This window comes from Ptiloglossa arizonensis, chromosome 8, assembly GCF_051014685.1.
Source record: "Ptiloglossa arizonensis isolate GNS036 chromosome 8, iyPtiAriz1_principal, whole genome shotgun sequence".
Classification (NCBI taxonomy): domain Eukaryota; kingdom Metazoa; phylum Arthropoda; class Insecta; order Hymenoptera; family Colletidae; genus Ptiloglossa; species Ptiloglossa arizonensis.
The window spans coordinates 17,631,656-17,650,727 of record NC_135055.1 but is presented as its reverse complement, the minus strand read 5'-3'; the positions used below and the strand labels follow the sequence as shown (position 1 = coordinate 17,650,727).

The following is a 19,072-nucleotide window of genomic DNA, read 5'->3' as shown; positions in this document are numbered from 1 at the left end:
ACTGAAGTAATGCGATGTTACGGTTATAGGGATGCATATTCACGGTGATCGTAACCGAGGAGGATAAGGGTCTTGGTACCGGTCCGTTTGGAGGGATCAACTGGGTGCCACAATCCATGGGTGCTACCCGCTGCTGGTATCTTTGATATTCAGGGAAGAGAATCGTCAGGGTGTGATCCACGGGATCTTCGCGATCGATCCGGGTCCCCAGGTGGTGGGGGACTAGATCCACCTGGAACGAGGTTCATCGATGAGGATTCGAAGCCTCCCGGTGAAGAAACATGCTTCGTAGGACAAGTCTCGCGAGAGGGATCGAATGAAACGGTAGTGTGTGTTCCCACGAGGGTGGTTCCGGTGAGAGGGACATCGAATCGACTCTCCGTCTCCGAATTGGTGCTGTCATCGCGGCCGAATGTTCGATCCTGGCTACCTGGGATAGAGAGAAGTGTGAGTAGATAGAGTTAGAAGGCTCGTAGAGGATAGTTCCGTGGGAGACTTGCTCGTGGTTCCGTGAACGGTTAGACTGGCCGTCCCGATAATGTTCTTTCACGCTCGTCGATGATCCCAGGTGTCCAACGGTGATCCATTGCTAACGAGGTGTGCATCAATTGCGGTCGTCGATAGATACTGACGCGACGATTCCGGGTATTAGCGTTGCTCGCGGTCTGCGTGCGGCGCAGCCTGAAACACCGAGATACGCGTGAACCCCGTTTCCAATCGGCTGACGATTAATGGTCATTGAACCGCACTCTGGCATCCGTCTCCCTCTCTTTCATCCACTCTCCACACCGCTTTGTTTCCATACCGCGCGAGGTTTCATCAAACTGGTGAATACTTTCGGTAATCTCGATCTCGGTGGTCGATGTCCCGAAAAATGGACAACATTTGGAATTTTTCGCGGGGGAAAATACGCGACGTATCGAATCGAAAGTTTTCTCGTTTGTTGGTACGCTTGCGAAGATACCGGGTGAATTTTTCCGTGCAGTTCGGTCTAACCGCGAACGAGTAATCAACGATAGCACGGTGTCCTGTACCGAAAGTGTCATCGTGACACGATGTACTGTACCAGATTGAAAAATTGACCTCTGGAAGGAACACATTTGGACTTGGTACTACACGTGTAAGTTCAAGTACACTTGGTACATCTTTTCAGCTCTATTCTATTATATGGAATAGATTTTTCTAAATTCTTACTGCAATGTCACCATGTCTTATTTCAAATGGTGCAAATTAACCTTTCTGCTATATCGAGGAAATTTTAGGTTAGCTCGTTTCTTAGACAGTACGAATCGATACGAATCAGTATCGATTCGTGAAATCTCGCGAATGCATTTCGTTGCATTTTTTTTTTGGATTCTAAAGATTCACTTTTAAAACAGAGAGCCAAAGTTCGGATGCAAATTCCCTGGCTCGGTACTTTTAAGCGGAATGGTTCGTTAGAGACACGTCAGCGTTGGTTATACCGCATTGAACACTTCAACGATCACCGCACATCGCTGGCGTTCGGTTGGCATCCGTTTCGCGATTACAATTTACGATTTTCACGGTTGTTCGTGCATTTGCACCGTGCAGCGATTAATTCACCAGCCGCGTTCCGATTCCGTCCGTGAGCCAGGCTAGGTTTTGCGTAGAAGATTAAATTGCTCCTGGCGCGATCTGGTATCAATAGCACGCTCGAAAGGCACAATTACTCGTCCACCTCGACACGATCGACTTTCGTTTAATTTAATCGAACCACGGTTACACTTGCCTTGATCCAGCTTGCCCCCCATTTAACGCTGTAAATCTCCCGAAACTTTGTTACAAATCGCGCAATTTCCGAGCGTATCGTACGAGCTAGAATTCAGTTTCGAAACAATCCGGAAGAAACGCGACCTGGCTCCCGTCGAGCTGTCGAATTAAGCTCGATCCTCGCCAGAACTCGGCTGAGCTGTACCAATGTAACGTTCCTTAAATTCCAGACAAAGACCCCTTCTGGTTAACGTCCGACGTTGGGTCATTTCTTCGATGGAACAGTTTGTTTAACTCTGGTAGTAAAAGTGACCCTTGGAGTAAACACATCCTGGAAACTGCTGGAGATTGGAGTCTAGGTTTTGACGAGAGATCTTACTCCGAGTAAAAACTTCTCGGTGGTTATGGACACCAGAGATCCATGGTACTGTAGTTCGTGATCTTCGAATCGATGGGGTTAGCGAAGTCTCCGGTACCACTGAGTACTGTGACGTGGAACTTAGATTCTATCTGTTAAACTTCAACAGCAAAAATAAACCAAGTCGTTCTTGGAAACATCGTTGTATCGATTGGACACTGGAGTCTATGATTCGAAGATGACGCGAGGAGTAATTATTCCGAGTCGAACCTCTATGGTGATGATGGATAGAGGTCTGCGTCATTATAGTTCGGTCAATGCGTTTATAGGCATTGAAGTCTCGGTATTCATGAACGGTACACACTGCATTGAACTCCAGCAGCAAAAATGACCCAAGAGTAAATCATCCTTGCAACTGTAGGGGACTGGAATCAAAGGTTTTCCATACCTGTTCTCGATGATTCGAAAATGACGAGTGTACCAGTCACTACGAATAAAACACCCCGTGGTAGAGGTAGATACTAGAGACTAGATACTTCTACAGTTCGTGATCTCTGACGAATGAGGTTACAGACGAAAGATTCACACTCGATGGCCAACGTGTGATATATTGGATGCTTGAAAAAAGAGGTTAACCACTACCCTCTCCACTGTAATCATCAGCATCTCCGCTTATTTCGAGAAACGTTCAGCGATAAATGACGAAGATCTTCATCGAGATCACGGTTAAATTCTTCTAGAAAATCTCTAGACGAACTCTTGCGGATGAAGACCTCCTTCCTTCATTCTTCGATAGACAATTCACCGTTTTAATCGACATCAACACTTACACGAAGATTCTTTTCCTCTTCGGGACACTTGAATGATCCGATAACTATTCTCTCTGCGATCACCACCGAGTCGATTCTAACGACCATGCAAACAAGACGAATATACCCTCGTGAATCTCGAGAATAGGTGAGATTGCAAATGTTTCGCAAAATTTCTCGACCAATCCTCACAAACGATTACCTCTGACCTTTCAAAGATCGAAAGTTCCCCGCAAAGAAAATCTCGTTTTGATTTCAATCCTCTGCGTAAAAAAGCAAGCGTACCCGGGTACCAATTATCCACGTAATGGTTAACATTTCTCCGAATCGTTCCTCGAGCATTGGTGGGAATCACGCTTAATATTGGAGCCGAGCGAGTGTTGTCAATCGATTCGATCGAATATTGCTCCGTGGTCTTTTCGTACGCCGCAAACCAGCACGCGGAACCGCAACCGGAGGATTCCATTCCGGCCCGATGTTTCGATTTCTATCAGGAACGCGTTCCATCCACGCGATGTGGGACGTACGAGTTCTAAACGCGGCCGACCCGCTCCGCGAGCAAGCTCGTTGACGATTTCTCGGGCTTCCACGCAAGCGAACTGGGTTTCGCCTGGGGACGAGGCGCACCGAAGAATAACGACGATTACTATGCAACGATAACGACACCCGACCCAACGTTCCCAACTTCGTTGTCGCTCCGAAACGTTTCCGTTGCTCCTCCGCGTCGCTCAGCTTTTACTCGCAATTACAACGACTAGTTCTCAAACGTATGCAACGAAAATTTCCCTCGCCGGAGCCCTTGTTTGACAGGTCACGACACTTCCTCCCTTCGTGGGTGGCGTTTCGTGTGATTAGAAGTCGCCCGAACAGTTGGCCCGGTAGACTCTGGGGGTAAATGCAGTGAAGATTGTGTCTCGCGTTTTGTAGCAACTGTAATGGGATTGCAGAGAGAAAATGTTGTGTAGATTGGTGTCACCTGGTCAGACAATAACATTGGAAGATGAAGACTCTGGTTGATGGTTGTGAGAGGTGAGAGCAGTTCAATACTTGCAGTGGTCAGTATTTCTTGTCCTTAAACAACATTAGTTTTGACACGAGTGTAATAGGAGTGCAAAGAGAATGTAATACAAATAGGTCAGGTGGTTCCTGAACATTTCGATCGGTAGATTCTGGGGGTAAATGCAGTGAAGATTGTATCTCGTGTTTTGTAGCGAGTATAATGGAATTGCAGAGGGAAGAATGTAGTGTAGATTGTTATCACCTGGTCAGACAATAACATTCGAAGATGAAGACTCTGGTTGATGGTTGTGAGAGGTGCAAGTAGTTCAATACTTGGAGTGGGTAGTATTTCTTGTCCTTAAACAACATTAGCTTTGTTATGAATGTAATAGGAGTGCAAAGAGAATATAATAAAAATAGGAGATACCTGAACATTTGGAACGGTAGACACTGGGGGTAAATGCAGTGAAGATTATGTCTTGCATTGTGTAGCAAGTATAATGGGATTGCAGAGAGAAAATGCAGTGTACATTGGTGTCACCTGGTCAGATGTTAACATTTGGACCTATAGACTCCGGTGGATGATTGCAAGAGGTTTCGGGTGACGAGTTCAATCCTTGGGAGCAGTGAGCATTGTTTCTTGTCCTTAATGTAGATTACTTCCACCCGATCAAGATACACTTGAACATTTGTATCTTGGGGCCATGTCTTGCGCTTTGTCGCGAGTGTAATGGACTTTCGGAAGAAAGAATGTAACGTAGATTGGTTCCATCTGGTCAGTAGATGCTCGAACCTTTGGACCTGTAGACTCTTAAAGTAGATGCAGTAAAGATCTTGTGTCACGAGTGTAATGGGATTACGGAAAGAAGAACGTAATGTAGATTAGTTTCATCCGGTCGGGAGATACTTGAACATTTGGACCTGTAGAGTTTTAGGTGGTATCCAAGAGGGTTCAGGTTTCAATTGTAACCCCTAGATTCAGCGAATACTATTCCTTTCCAATTGTACCTATCGACCTATTTCGCCACAAATAATTGCATTCTAATGCAGCTACGAAGAGGTTTGCTCACGAGCTTCTACATTTAGACTAGTACAACAGAAATAGCGATATTTGGGTTTTAATTTTAGCCAGTATAACGCTATTACGAAAAGAAAAGTGTCCTTCGGAGCAGTTTCACCCGCAGTATCGGTATTTGCACCCTCTATCTTAATTTCCCTCGCCATTAATCGTTCAACGAATCCGTCGATTACAAGTAAGTCCATGGAAACTTAGTTCCACCGAACCAGGTAGACGAAGGGCCCTCCTGAGTGATTACCGCTCGGCTCTATTCACCCCTTGTTTCTTTCAGCGTCGACAAGCCTCGCATTCTTCCCCGTTAAAGAGACAGAGGAGCAGGGGGTAGGGGGAGGACGCCGCGAAAATATAATGGGCGCAAGTGAAAAATTATTTTCCTCGCGCATTCGATCCCCCGAGCGACGAGCTTTTTCCTCGAGTTTTCACCTTCCCCCTCCTTCTTCACGTGCATAATGAAAGGGTTAATTAATGGCGTTGGAATATCAAGCGGAGAGCAAAGCCGGCTCGTCGTGCCATTTTTAAGTTCGTGGACGTGAATTATGATCTCCGCGGCACCTGTCCTCTCGTTTTTTTTTTTGTTTTTTTTTCGTTCTGTCCGCTTTCTGTTCCGCCGATCCGAAAAACTTGACAATAATTGAAATTCCAGACTAGTCCTGGAACGGGGAAAAGTGCTCGGGAAGGTGTCAGGAGAGTCAAGCAGACTCGATCGAGACAGGAATATAAAGTTCCGTAGGAATCGGTCCCGTACGTGCTGTTTCGTTAAATTCTTCCCCTTGTGTTCGGTGTGGGGGATGGTAAAAAGTTCGCCGATCGTTCGTGTTTTCGTTCGGAACCGTTAATTGCCCGTCATCGGGCGAATTTACGAAATAACGATTCGACGGTCACTCGTGCGTCAATTCCCGCGTTCATTCGACGGCGATTCGAAATAATTTCGAAATTTTACCACGATCGAATCCTGTAACGGGGTCGTCGCGCTATCGCGAAATAATGGTTCCTCGTTAACGTTCGCTGATCATTACACCAGTCAGAGTAAACTCCAGTAACTCCGGCGACTCGAAGGGAAGCGGAAGAGGGAAAGAAGAACGAGGGCAGGACCTTTCGTTTCGAGAGCTACCCCATCCTTTGTACCGATGCAACGTACAAAGTGCAATTTGAAATTAAATGGTGCACCCGTTGATACAAATACGCGGTGGTAGAGGAACAGCGAAATCTTTCGTTTCATTTTCCAAATTACCCTTAGGTTTCTTTCTGAGGGGGATGATTTGTAAAATTGTGTAAGAAGATGTCCGTTTCGTTTAAGAAATTCTACAAGAAAGAATAATATACGTTAAGACCGATGGATTATTCGATCAATTCCCATGCTCGAACATGTTTCTTCTCTCGTGCGCCCTTTCCGTGCGCCCTGCTCCTTCTTTCGGTTCTTTTTGTTTTCAATTTGACGCGCCACGCGAGACAGAAAGAGGATTAACTATTACGGCGCGGCGTTCGAGTTTGTTGTCCGACTTTCGTTTACGACTCGCGAGCCGCTTCGTCGGCTTAATTCCATTCCCTCGTAAAACCACCCCCTACGCGAGGACCGTCTCTTTTCAACATCGAGCGAATTCACCCTCACTTTTATCCGTCGTCGTCGCGAGAGGAAAAAAAAAATGAATTCCAGGCACGTCATCGGCACACGTTCCACCGTTAGGCGCGTAGGTAGGAGAAAGCTACGCGTATGGACACTTTACGATCTGTAATTCGACGCTCGGCGTCGAGACGCTGAGAAAAAAGTTACCCTTGAACGAGGTGGCATGATGCAGTGCTTTATGCCAGCGCGAAGAAAATTTCCAACGGTCGAGATTACGATTACGCAGATCCAATTTTCCAACGCTTGTAAAACAGGGTCTCGTTAATTATAAACGTCACTCGTAGAGGGGGCCATTGAAACTCGTTAATTATAAACGTCTGGTTTATGTAAGTATCAGGTTCAATTGATCGTGAACACTGGGGTTATTTTATCTTTTGTGACACAGGGTGTCGGTTCGCATTATTTATCGATACTCTTTCGTTTTTCGAAAGGAAGTATTTTATTGAACTACGTTTTATCGAACACTATCGCGTTTCTAAAAGTAAGAACTCAGTTTCATTAATTATAAACGTCTCGGTTATACAAGTATCGAGTCTCGATGATTACGAGCACTGACTCGTTTACAAAAGTGAATATTTGACCACGTTAATTACCAAGAATTCTTCCTATGAAACCAAGAACGAAGTCTCGTTTGTTACAAAAATTGTTCCACTTACAAAATCGAGAACTGAATGGTAATTACAAACACCATCGTTTTAAAAACCAAGTACCAAACCTCTCTCATTGAAAACACTATATCGATTACAAATATTAACTGGTATTGTTCGTAAACACTGTTTCGCCTCGAAAATCGAGAACATGGGTTTGGTTAATTACAAACACTGTCTCGCTTGCAAAGTCAAATACGCGGTTTAATTAATTATAAAAGCTCTCTCGTTTCTGAAATCAAGCGTGTACCCTCGTTAATAATGCACAGTGTCGCACTTGAAAAATTGAACGTCGATCCTCCTCGATTACAAAATTGAATAAAAGAAATTAAAAAGGTTAAGAAAATAGTACATGGTTCGTACCTAACCAATAACGTGCCTAATTCGTTTCCCGTTGTTCGTAAGATCTCGGCGTTTCGGAGCGTGTGTCCGTTCCGCTTGGAAGTTCCGCGTACTTGAAATCGCGCGGAAAAACGTTCCGCTCGAAATGAAACGGCTCGAATCGAACCGAGGCGACACATATCCCAACGAGTTCGGAAGAATTCAATCTCAGTTCTCTCTGTTTACCACCGTTTTCACGATCTCGTTCTAACAACGTTCCGGAAATAGCGAAAAATTTCACGAATTATCGATGCTCGATACAGCGAGTGGTAGCCAACCGACCTCCCCTCGAAATAACGAGAACCCGATAAACGATCAATTCCGTGGATTACGTCACTCGTGAACGCTCATTCTCCCCTTGAATCTGGATCCGGACCACGACAATCGCGAGCGAGTAATAGCGGGCCGAGACGCGCTATGAAAGATTGTCCGAGCGAAAGAAACTGCGCGTCGATAAATTTCGGTCGGATCGTAAGCTCGAGTAAAGAGGCACGAAATAATAAAACTTGGCGAGTTATGGTCGTCGATAAATCTTGAATATCATCAGGGAATATTATTGTAACCCGAAGTGGAATCGAATAAAGTTGGCTCGATATTTCGGTTAATGAATGGAAAACAAATCTACGGAGAGTATGGAATAGGGGGACGGTATTGTCGAGAAGGGAATAAATATTGTTGAAAAATAGGAGGGAATCAAAATTGAAGAGATACACGGTTTCGGTATTCCCCACCATCGAGGAGCAATATTATAATCGGGGACAGAATCGAATAAAGTTCGGAGGACGAATTTAGGGTGAATACGATTGAGATACAGAAGAGAACAAAAATTACAGAGATACGTGTTGCGATTTTGGAAATCCTTTGAATCTTTGTCAAGTATGGTTGACTGTTCTTTAATGAAGTAACGTAGGGTTAACATGGAGGGGGTGAGTGTTCTCGACGTAAAAGAGAATAAAAATTGCAGCGATATGGGTTGCAATTTTGAAAATCCTTTCAAACTTTTCTACTGAGTATTGTAACATGGAATAAGGTCAAGTAAATTTGACTGCTCTTTAATAAATTAATGTAGCGTAAATATGGGGAGTGAGTGTTCTTTGTTGCGACACAGGGGTGAATAAAATTTACCGAGATACGTATCGTAATTTTGAAAATCCCTTGAAACTTGGTACAGAGTATTGTAACCTGAAATAAAGCCAAGTGAAGTTGACTGCTCTTTAATAAATTAACGTAACGCAAATATGAAAGGTTCTTTGACGGTGTATAGGAGGGAGTGGAAATTACAGAGATTAATTTCAGAGATTAATATCGTAACATAAATACAACACGGGTACGACTGATTTGTTGACGTAATTGCAGGTTATGATCAACTGCGTTTACCGTTAAATTTTGAACATCGTAATGGAATATTATCGCACGAATTAAAATTATAATCTGGGATAAACGAGCACAGGTACGATAAGTAACAATTGATTTGTGACGCTCGGAAAAGAAAAAACATTACAAAAACCCGTCACAGAATCCTCTAAAACTAAACCGAAAGGAAATATAAATATAATCTACACACCTGTAACCAAATTGCCGATATAAACAATACAGCAGCATGTAAAACCGATGAGTAGGTTAAAAAAAAAAAAAAGAAAGAAAAAATGACCTATCCAGAAATACGTTTCTTGAGACAACGTCGAAGAATATTCTACGAAGGTAGAAAGTAACGAGAATCTCTTCCATCGTACCGTAGACAGGAGTTCGTGCAGGTCGTTGAACTGAAATTTTTCCTCCGCGACCTTTTTTCAATCTTCCGCCAGCCCAGTTAGTAAGAATCACCCCGTTGTAGAACTCGCGTGTACACATTCTATGCGTACGCGGTGAATATCTACGCCAAGAAGCCAAACAGACCGGATAGAAATAAAAGTACGGTAAATAATCAGTTACACGGTTCGTACGTCGACCAACGTACTGTTCCCTCGACTGCTGTGTTCCTTTGTTCGTCTTGGCGGTCCATCTTCGTCTGTAACGCGTTTCGTGGAATCCTCGCGAAAGGAGGACGCTCTTGAGAAGGTTTTGGGAACTTCGAGGGATCGTAAAGCACGGTTACGCGAACGCGTCGGCCATCGAAAGAACCTCGACAGGGGGAATCGAATCGTCGAAAGGAGAACGTACAAGGGTGGTTGATTTCGGTGGGGCGGTTGAACGAAAAAGGACGATTCGGACAGCACGGACACGCCTACGTAATCAAGCTGGCCGCTTAAGGCCAGCCGAGGAGAAACGGCAAACAAACACGGCCAGGGAGGAAAGTTACCCCTCGCTAAATTGGGTTAGCTTAAATCCGTTTACGTTAACTCTAATAGCGGAAGCGTGAGCCGCATGTGCCACCGAGACGGGCCCTCGTACGTTGTTTGAGAACCCCTTTCCTACGGGCACGTTCGTATCGATCAACGATGATCGCGGAACGACGTACATCCGTCAGATCGCATCGTGGACGTGTAACACGTTCCGTCGTTTTGCGATTGAAAGCGTGAAACGAGACCTGGATCCACTGGAAATTTATCGTCGAGCTGTTGCAACACGAGAGAGAGAGAAAGAGAGATTCTTGGATCGAGGGGAGCGCGACCCCCTAAGTAGAACGAGACAGTTCGATCCGTTACGAATTTAGAAGATCTTTCTAGTGCTCCGGGAGGAATTGTCCTTAACAATTTTATCTTTGGAATATTTTTCGTGCTCTCTGGATCGGTTGACAATCCACACGATCGATTTTCTGGCGTTAGGTCTGAGTTCGAAGATCTTTCTGGTGCTCCGGGAGGAATTGTCCTTAACAATTTTATTTTTACAATATTTTTCGTGCTCTCTGGATCGGTTGACAATCTAGACGATCGATTTTCCGGCGTTAGGTCTGGGTTCGAAGCCGAGAGGGATTACAGAGCTCGTGGATCGAGCGAAAAACGTGTCTGACCACTGACGATCCATCGTCACTTGCACCCTGTTGCAGGCTCCTCTTTGTTATTTCTTCTTGTAACTTTTACCGTGGGTTTTGAACACTTTTTCGCATTATAGTTACTCCATTTGACTGGAACTTTGAAACGAGGATGGTTTTGAATTATTTTACGTTGTTTTAAGATTATTTTTCGATGGAGTTGAAGAATAATTCACAGGTAATGTTTCCATTACTTTCTACTCTCGTTTGTACCTATATGTAGATGAAAGAATAAATTCTTTCGATCAATGTGTACATAATTTGAAACTTTTTTACGTAATTCTAAGGAGCTTTTTCTTAGTGAAGATTGAGAAATAATTTGTTCTGAAAAATTTCCATTTTTCTTTCAACTGTCCAATACATTTCCTTTCGAAACTGTTCTACACTTCTGTAATAAAGACTTATTGTCGTAGGACAATGACGACGAAGGAACAAATTCTTTCAATTAATCCGTACACGAGAAAGCTTTGCAACGATCAAAACGACCGACTTCGAATCGTGTTACTTTCGATCGACATCGAACAGCTCCCAAAGGACGTGGAAAACTAACCCACCCCTTCCCTCCCCCATGTAGCAGGCAGCTGGCAACTTCTCCGAAACGATAAGGGCACAAAACGTCGTCGGTGGTTCGCCGAAAATAAAGAGGCGATACTCCACGGCTTTTCAGAAAACAAACCAAGGGTGACAAGGGTTACGTGTTCCCTTTCATCCTTATTTAGCACCGGGAATCACACCCCAGGAAAACCTCTTTCGCTCCGGGAGTGGAAAAGATTTCGCGTTAATAAAAGGAAAACAAAGTTGTCTCCTCGAATCCGAGTCCACTTTTATTGGAAACGAGAATAAACCAGAGAACCATAACCTCGAGTATCGACGATTTCCACGTAAAAATATTATCCATTTCGTAGAGTTCCCCTCGAGACACATTTTCCGTGAATTCGAATTAAATACCGGATCGAAACATTACCCTCGTAGAGAAATATTAATATTTCCTTTTTACATCCCTCGATAATTCCTTCCGTTCTCTTTTATACTCCACTGTTTCGTTTTCTCGTTCGAAGTCACAGACCGTGTCCTTGTATTTGCGTTAGGGTATAAATTACCCTGTACTCGCATCAACGGCCCGTAGAACGGATTAACTCCTCTTTAGTCATTTTTAATTGCACGCACAGTGGGCGTTTCGACCCCAGAAACGACCCAGATAACAAATTAGAATTCAAAAACCGGTACAGGCTGCGCGATTACATCACCGCGGTGTCCGTGTACCATGGCGCGGGTTGTCGAAATAATTTATCGTCGCGCGGTTCGTTCTTGATTCGCGGTTAAATAATAATAATACTCTTTATGTTACGGGCCAGTAACGTAAAGTGACACAATGGTACTGGTTGCGGGCTGGTAACGCATGAAATAAATGAAATTAGCAGGATTCGAAAGTATTTACAAAATATACAATTTTTACATCAAATGAAAACAGTAAAATCGATCCGAGAATATTTCTAAAAATACAAAATTTTTACATAGAATGAGACTAGTGTAAGCGATCCGAGAGTATTTAGAAAAATATACAATTTTTACATAGAATGAGATCGGTACGAACGATCCGAGAATATTTATAAAAATTCAAATTTGTACATAGAATGAGACTAGTGTAAACGATCCGAGAGTATTTAGAAAAACATACAATTTTTACATAGAATGAGATCAGTACAAACGATCCGAGAATATTTATCAAAATTCAAAATTTTACACGGAACGAGATTAGTAGAAGCGATCGGAGAATATTTACAAAAATAAAAAATTGAAGTTATCGGTAATTGAACGACTCGAGAGCCGCAAGAGTCTAGCCAACGGTATTGAAAATTTTCCAAAAAAAAACGTTCGATAATTCGAACGCGCTACCGCGACGTATCCTTGCACGATAAATAGACAAGATTGCACGTATCCCGAGTACAAAGTCGTTAGGCGACTCGGTACGATTATTGTTTCTCGCGCGAGCCTCGTGGAAACCGGTAACCGTCGTTATTAACGCAATTGAGTGTCCTTTCACGCGTTCAGAAGCGTTTCGCAATTGAAACGTATTCGCGAAACGTACACGTGTAACCGTAACGCGTTAACGCAACAACCAACGTTACGACAGATCCCTTTTTCGCGCGTTGGAAATGCTTTCAATTATTTCCAATAACCGTCTTCGATGATCGCGAGCAGTCACGCGACCCACAGTGCCGCGTTTTGTGTGTGTTTCTTTTTTTTTTCTTCTTCTTTTTCGTTTCTTTTTCCTTCTCGTTTTTTTTTTTCACAATTACGCGAAGGCCACTTCGCGCGAACGTAATCACGCGTCCATTGAAGCGTCGAGACCGGGTTTGCGTGTTTCGTTCGCGCGCTATTTTTGTCAATAACAATATCCAGCGCACGGGGGCAAATTGAACGCGTAAACGTGTTAACGTTTCACTTGTCCGCGTGTTAATGGAACACCAGACCCCCACCGGTATACCCGGGAGACTTTTACATCGCGCACTCGACGCGAGTTTCGCGCTGTAAACGTTGGCTACGATCACGGTGGACGCTTAAACGAATTAATTCACCTACGGAGCCAAGAGGAGCTCGTTGTTCCACTCGCTGACCTCCCCTCGGAGGATGTTCCGTGAAAGCCACATCTCTGGAGTCGAAAAAAAAGAGAGAAAAAAATAAAATGGGAAAAAAAGAATACGCTCCACCTGCTGCTGCACCCCGTTGAGAGAAGTCTTTCGCTTGGGGGATCGAATACGTCAGTTGCAGGCTATTCTCTCGTTCGTGAATTCGGTAACTGGTCGTTACAGGGATCGAGAAGTGCGGTTCACTTTTATTTTGGTACACTCTGCGACGGTTTGTGTTGTTAGGGCAGTTTCACCAAAGCGATTCCAAGAGGGCAGTTGTTTTCGAAGGTGGTGCGGAGAGTTTCATGGGAGCAATTATTGCTGAAATTTTCGGGCGAAATTTAACTTCAAGTATTCTAATTTTATTATTGATTTTAGGTTTAGAACGTTCGGTGAGGATTTGTACGATTTGGAAATTTTTTACCAGGGGAGAATTTTGAAATGTAATAAAAGTTTCATAGAAGTAGGTTTTTTTTTAATTCTATTGGATCAAATTTAATTGAAAGTATTTTCTGGTTGATAGGTATCTGTAGAAACTATTGATTTTGGTTTTTGAAAGTTCTACGAGGATTTGGTACGGTTTGGGAATTTTTTGTAAAGGGATACGAACGGGCCAGATGTTTTAAAAAGTTCCATAAATGTTTTATAGAAATAGTTATCGCGAATGCTTTGATTCAAATTTTAGTTGCAAATATTTTTTGATCGACAGGAATCCGCGGAAACAATTGACTTTAGTTGGGAACTATTTGCGAAGCGATTCCAATGTGGTGGTTATTTTATTTATTTGTTTAATGAAATTCAGGGAAGCAGTTATTTCAGAACTGTTGCACGAATGTATTTAATGCAGATAACTTTGCTTTTTGAAAATTCCCTAACAGTTCGTATTGTTTACCGACTGTTTGCAAAGCGATTCGAGAGGGGCTAGATATTTTAGAATTTGCGTAATATAATTTATAGAAGCAGTTATTTCGTAACTTTTAATACGAACAAAGTAACAGTTACGAATAGAGGGAACATGCAATATTGTAAATATAATACGCGAATCTTTTTCAAACAAAATTTCCATTGAAAGTTTTTCAATGAAAACCCTCGAAAAATTTAATAATTCGTACAACGAAACTGATATTGTTATAAAACTTACTCAAAAGCCTTTTTGCATATAGCATGCACAAATTTTTCGAAAATTCAATCGCAGAAGATATTATTTCAATAGAAAAAATCCTCCGTTTAAACAAGAAGAATATTACAATATATTTCTTCTATTAAATAAGGTAACAATTACGAAAGAATTACTTAATCGAAAACTGAGTCATAGAAGATAATATTCCACTGTGAAAAATTATTATATTTTTCCAATTGTATAGGGTAAGAATTGCAAAAGAATTGCACAAGTAAAAATCCAATCATGGAAAATAATACTTCATCGCGAAAAATTCTATTTTCCGATTAAAAGAAGTGACGATTACGAAAGAATTCACCTAATAAAAAATTCAAACATGGAGTTACTGTTCCACCGTGAGAAATTCTGTTTCGTCGATCGAGAACAATAATAATTACAATGAAAGAACGCAATTCATTCTACTTAAAATACTCATTTCGAAACGATTATTGATTTCTACGATTTTTACGATCAAGTTACGATTTTGTTCGTTTCAGTTCAGAACGTTCCCAACGATCGATTTTCGTGGAGAGAAATCGGATCGAAGACGCTCTCGAGATTTGTGTACACGGGGGCGCGTAACTGGAGGGTTTCCATTAAACTGATGGCGTCCATTAGGTATCACGGGTAACTTTGTACACACGCGGAAGATGGACGTAAAGTTCGCTCGCGATGTCCGCGAAATTATAGCCGATAGGCAATGATATCCATTCGGTTCGGGCACACTCATCGTCTGTGTGTTTAGTCTACATAATGGCGGACCGAGTGTTCGCGAACCAACCTGTCTGCCATTGACCCGAACGTATCAGCTAACAACCCAAAAGAGACTGTCAGTCATTTTTCCAACGATCGACGTTTAATGAGAATGTTGGACGTCTGGTCTTTGCTTTTCACGAAACTTCTAGCTACCGTTCTCGTTCAAGGCTCTCCGTATCGTAAAAATGGGGAAAATACTCTTCTAGAAATTCTCTGATACTCCCTCGAGTACTTCACCTCTCACGGTCCAAGATTTCTTATTACAGGGTAAACTCAAATTGCACACTTGCGGGAATTTCTGCTATCGTAACATTTCTAACATCGTACGTTCTGAGCGGATCAAAAATATTTCTATCGTTTGGTATTATAAAATTAGGAAAAATTCTCCTTTAGAAATCACTCTATTATTGGGTTGTACGGAAAGTTATTTCGTATTTTTGGTGAGAATGAAACATGATTTTTTTTAGAGTGTATAAACATTTTTAATAAATTACATATGCTCCATTTTGGAGAAGGAAATTACTTTCCGAACAACCCAATAATTTCTTTATTTACAAAATAGGGGAAGGCTCGTGTTATAGGGTAAATCTTGGATGGATCTCTTTTGAAATTTTACGATATGTATTAAATAAATATGAAACAAGTTTCTACCGATTGTCAAAATATGTAACGTAGATAACGTTACTGTATTAATTTTGATCATTTATCAAGGTGATCCGAATTAAAAGACCATCTGATTCGGAGAATCTTACCTCGCGCAGCATATTGTTTTCTACTTGTAATATCGTTCTGGTTTTTTTCAGCTGCGGACAATGACGGCCCTCTGAGGATTCACGACGTGCCACGAGCTTCACGAAGATGTGCGGTTCTGTGTTAAAGTGTTCGTGAACGATCCAGTTTCGTGTATTTATGTATCCGTTGTTAACCAGTATCGTAGTTTGCCTCGCGACGGAGCACGCAAGAACGATGTCATAGTAAAGTGCGAGCTCAAGTACGTCGGACAAAATGGCACTGTTGTTCGCCATCATTGTCATCTTGGTCACCACTGCCATGTCGCTGCCACCGGTCATCAGAATCGGTGAGTACGATTCATGATTCACACTTTCAATTTGAAACCCGGATTAATTACAAAAATAATCACATTTACGAATTAATCGTCGATATTCAATTTCGAAACTCTGTACAGTCTTGCGAATTGTATTCTCAATGTGTTTCGACCACTCAGTTTTTCACTGGTACGAAAATTTTTAAGTTATGGAACAAAATGAAATTCTTTCCTTGGTTCTGAAATAGTAAAGAGTAAGTTTATAGAAATATACTTTTTCTTGAAAATTCTAGGACTACACCGAGCTGAAAAATCAAGTACAATATTCTTCAATTAGTAATATTACAGTACGAGATACCGAAAATATACAATGAATTCTACAGAGTTGTTCGTGCTCCAAAAATTGTACGACGTTCGAATAAATTTTAAAAGTGGAAAAAATAATAATTTTTTCCAAATATCCTCTAAATAGAACTCTGATTAATTCCAAGTTTGAACAATAACGCAAACGACCCGGGAAAGTGGACTGATTGAACGAAACCGTGGCAAAAATGCAACTAATTTGTCGGAATTGAATTCGAGTATTCCCCGTCGAGCGCGAAATAATTCTGTTTCGCGTGATACATCGTCCGGACGGAAATATCTCCCCAACGTATAATTCGACCGAGATTAGGATAGATTTTGTACAATTTGCAGGGATGTTTGAGCGACTAATTACATTTATCGCGTGTCACGCGCGAATCCTTTCTTTTTGTTTAATTTCGAATGGTGGAGTGGGGGAAGGGGTTAGGAAAATTCAAACGGGAACATTTATCGAATGTACCGAAAATAAATCTTTGATAGCTGGGTCGGAAATAACCGAGTTTTAATTACTTCCACGACTAATTAACGCCTCCGCGAAATTCTTTTTCCATGGTTCGCTCGATGCAGTTAGTTAACACCGCGACGATGTTCTGTCGTTGATAAATTCAATTTAACCGTCTGGCTAATTAACCGTCGCGTAAGTTAATTTGCCATACTCCCCTGTCTACCGTGTTGTATCAACGTGTTGCTCGAGAAACACGCTATCCCATTGCCCAAGGATTGTTTAACTAAGAAACGTTCGAGCCAGGTTTGCCGGGCTGCAGCGAATCTGGAATTCTCCGATCGCGAGAATTCAGTTCGAAGACACCGTGGAGAAATTTAGGGTTGCGAAATTTAGGGTCGAAAAGTCAATTCGATGATAATCTTTCGTCTTGCAAATCGAACGATCAGAGATTTTCTCGAGAATGGTGAGTAGGTTAGATGTTACTATAATTGTCATTTAAATTATTCAATTTAACAACGGAACAGTGTACGATGAATTGTGAATAGGAAAATTGTACAAAGATTGCACAAACGTTGTATATTTGTTCAGACTTAATACTTGAAAATAAATACGAATGAAAGAGAAACAGGCTGGTTCATAGTGACGAGTTGTAAGTTTAAACACTTTTTTTTATCGCGAGTGTATTATTAAAGGGAAGTTTAAGAAATTTAACCGATGTATCGTGCCCTAAATACTCAAATGCAGTATTTCTAAATGCGACTCCTCGAAAAATGAACACCAATTTGGAAGGTAGAACTAATGGGGTACTCAACGAGTTAAAAGCGAAAAGCTCCGTCATAAAATCCAGGCGAGAAAAATTAAACTAACGGGAATAAAAAATTTTTCCCACAAAAACATTATTTCTCCTCTCGTGTAAGGGATTTTTATACGCAACCCTTCGAAAAACCATCAATTTTAAAAGAACGCTAATTGGCTATTTTATGGAGCAAAAGAGAATTAAATATATGCTAATAAAATTCTTTCTACGAAACATTGTACCCTCTGGAACAAGGGATTTTTAAACGCAATCGCTCGAAAAATAAACATTAATTTTGAAAGAACACTAATGGCTGTTTAATGGGACGGAAGAAAATTAAATTTATGCTAATAAAATTCTTTTCTACTAAAACATTGTGTTTCCTTTGGAAAAAGTAAATTCTAAACGCAACCCTTCGAGAATCGAACATCAATTTTGGAAAAAACACTAGTCGCATACTCAATGGAGCAAAATAAACTTAAATCTATGTTAATAAAATTCTTTTCCAAGAAAATATAATATTCCCTCTGGAAAATGGAATTTCTAAACGCAACTCCTTGAGAAACGAACATCAATTTTGAAAAACACGCCAATTGCATACTCAATAAAGGAAAATAAAATTAAATCTATGCTAATAAAATTCTTTCCCAAAAAAATATAATATTCCCTCTGGAAAATGGAATTTCTAAACACAACTCCTCGAGAAACAAAGATCAATTTTGAAAACACACCAATTGCGTACTTAATAAAGCAAAATAAAATTAAATCTATGCTAATAAAATTCTTTTCTACGAAAACATTATATTCCCTTCTGGAGGAAGGAATTTCTAAACGCAACCCCTCGAGAAACGAACATCAATTTTGAAAACACACCAAGTACGTACTTAATAAAGCAAAATAAAATTAAATCTATGCTAATAAAATTCTTTTCTACGAAAACATTATATTCCCTTCTGGAGGAAGGAATTTCTAAACGCAACCCCTCGAGAAACGAACATCAATTTTGAAAACACACCAAGTACGTACTTAATAAAGCAAAATAAAATTAAATCTATGCTAATAAAATTCTTTCCCAAGAAAACATTATATTCCCTTCTGGAGGAAGGAATTTCTAAACGCAACCCCTCGAGAAACGAACATCAATTTTGAAAGAACGCTAATTGGGCACTTAATGGGACAAAAGGCAAGAGCTTTGCCGCGAAAATCCAGGCGAGACAGTGTAATAGCAAACGATTCGTCCCTTAAACCGAGTACTTCTTACCACTTAAGCCACCGCCACG

At 41.4% G+C, this 19,072-nt stretch overlaps 1 protein-coding gene across 4 annotated transcripts in view; it reads left to right on the top strand.

The window, feature by feature from the left end:
* Positions 1 to 286: 286 nt before the first annotated feature.
* LOC143149884 (glutamate receptor ionotropic, kainate 2) overlaps positions 287 to 19,072 on the top strand; it is a 247,214-nt gene continuing 228,428 nt past the window's right edge. For all 4 annotated transcript variants that reach the window (XM_076317675.1, XM_076317674.1, XM_076317673.1 and 1 more), the window contains exons 1-2: positions 287 to 447; positions 15,947 to 16,221. In XM_076317675.1, coding sequence (XP_076173790.1) covers positions 16,149 to 16,221 — 73 coding nt within the window. In that variant the 5' untranslated portion in view covers positions 287 to 447; positions 15,947 to 16,148. The remainder of the gene's footprint in view (positions 448 to 15,946; positions 16,222 to 19,072) is intronic.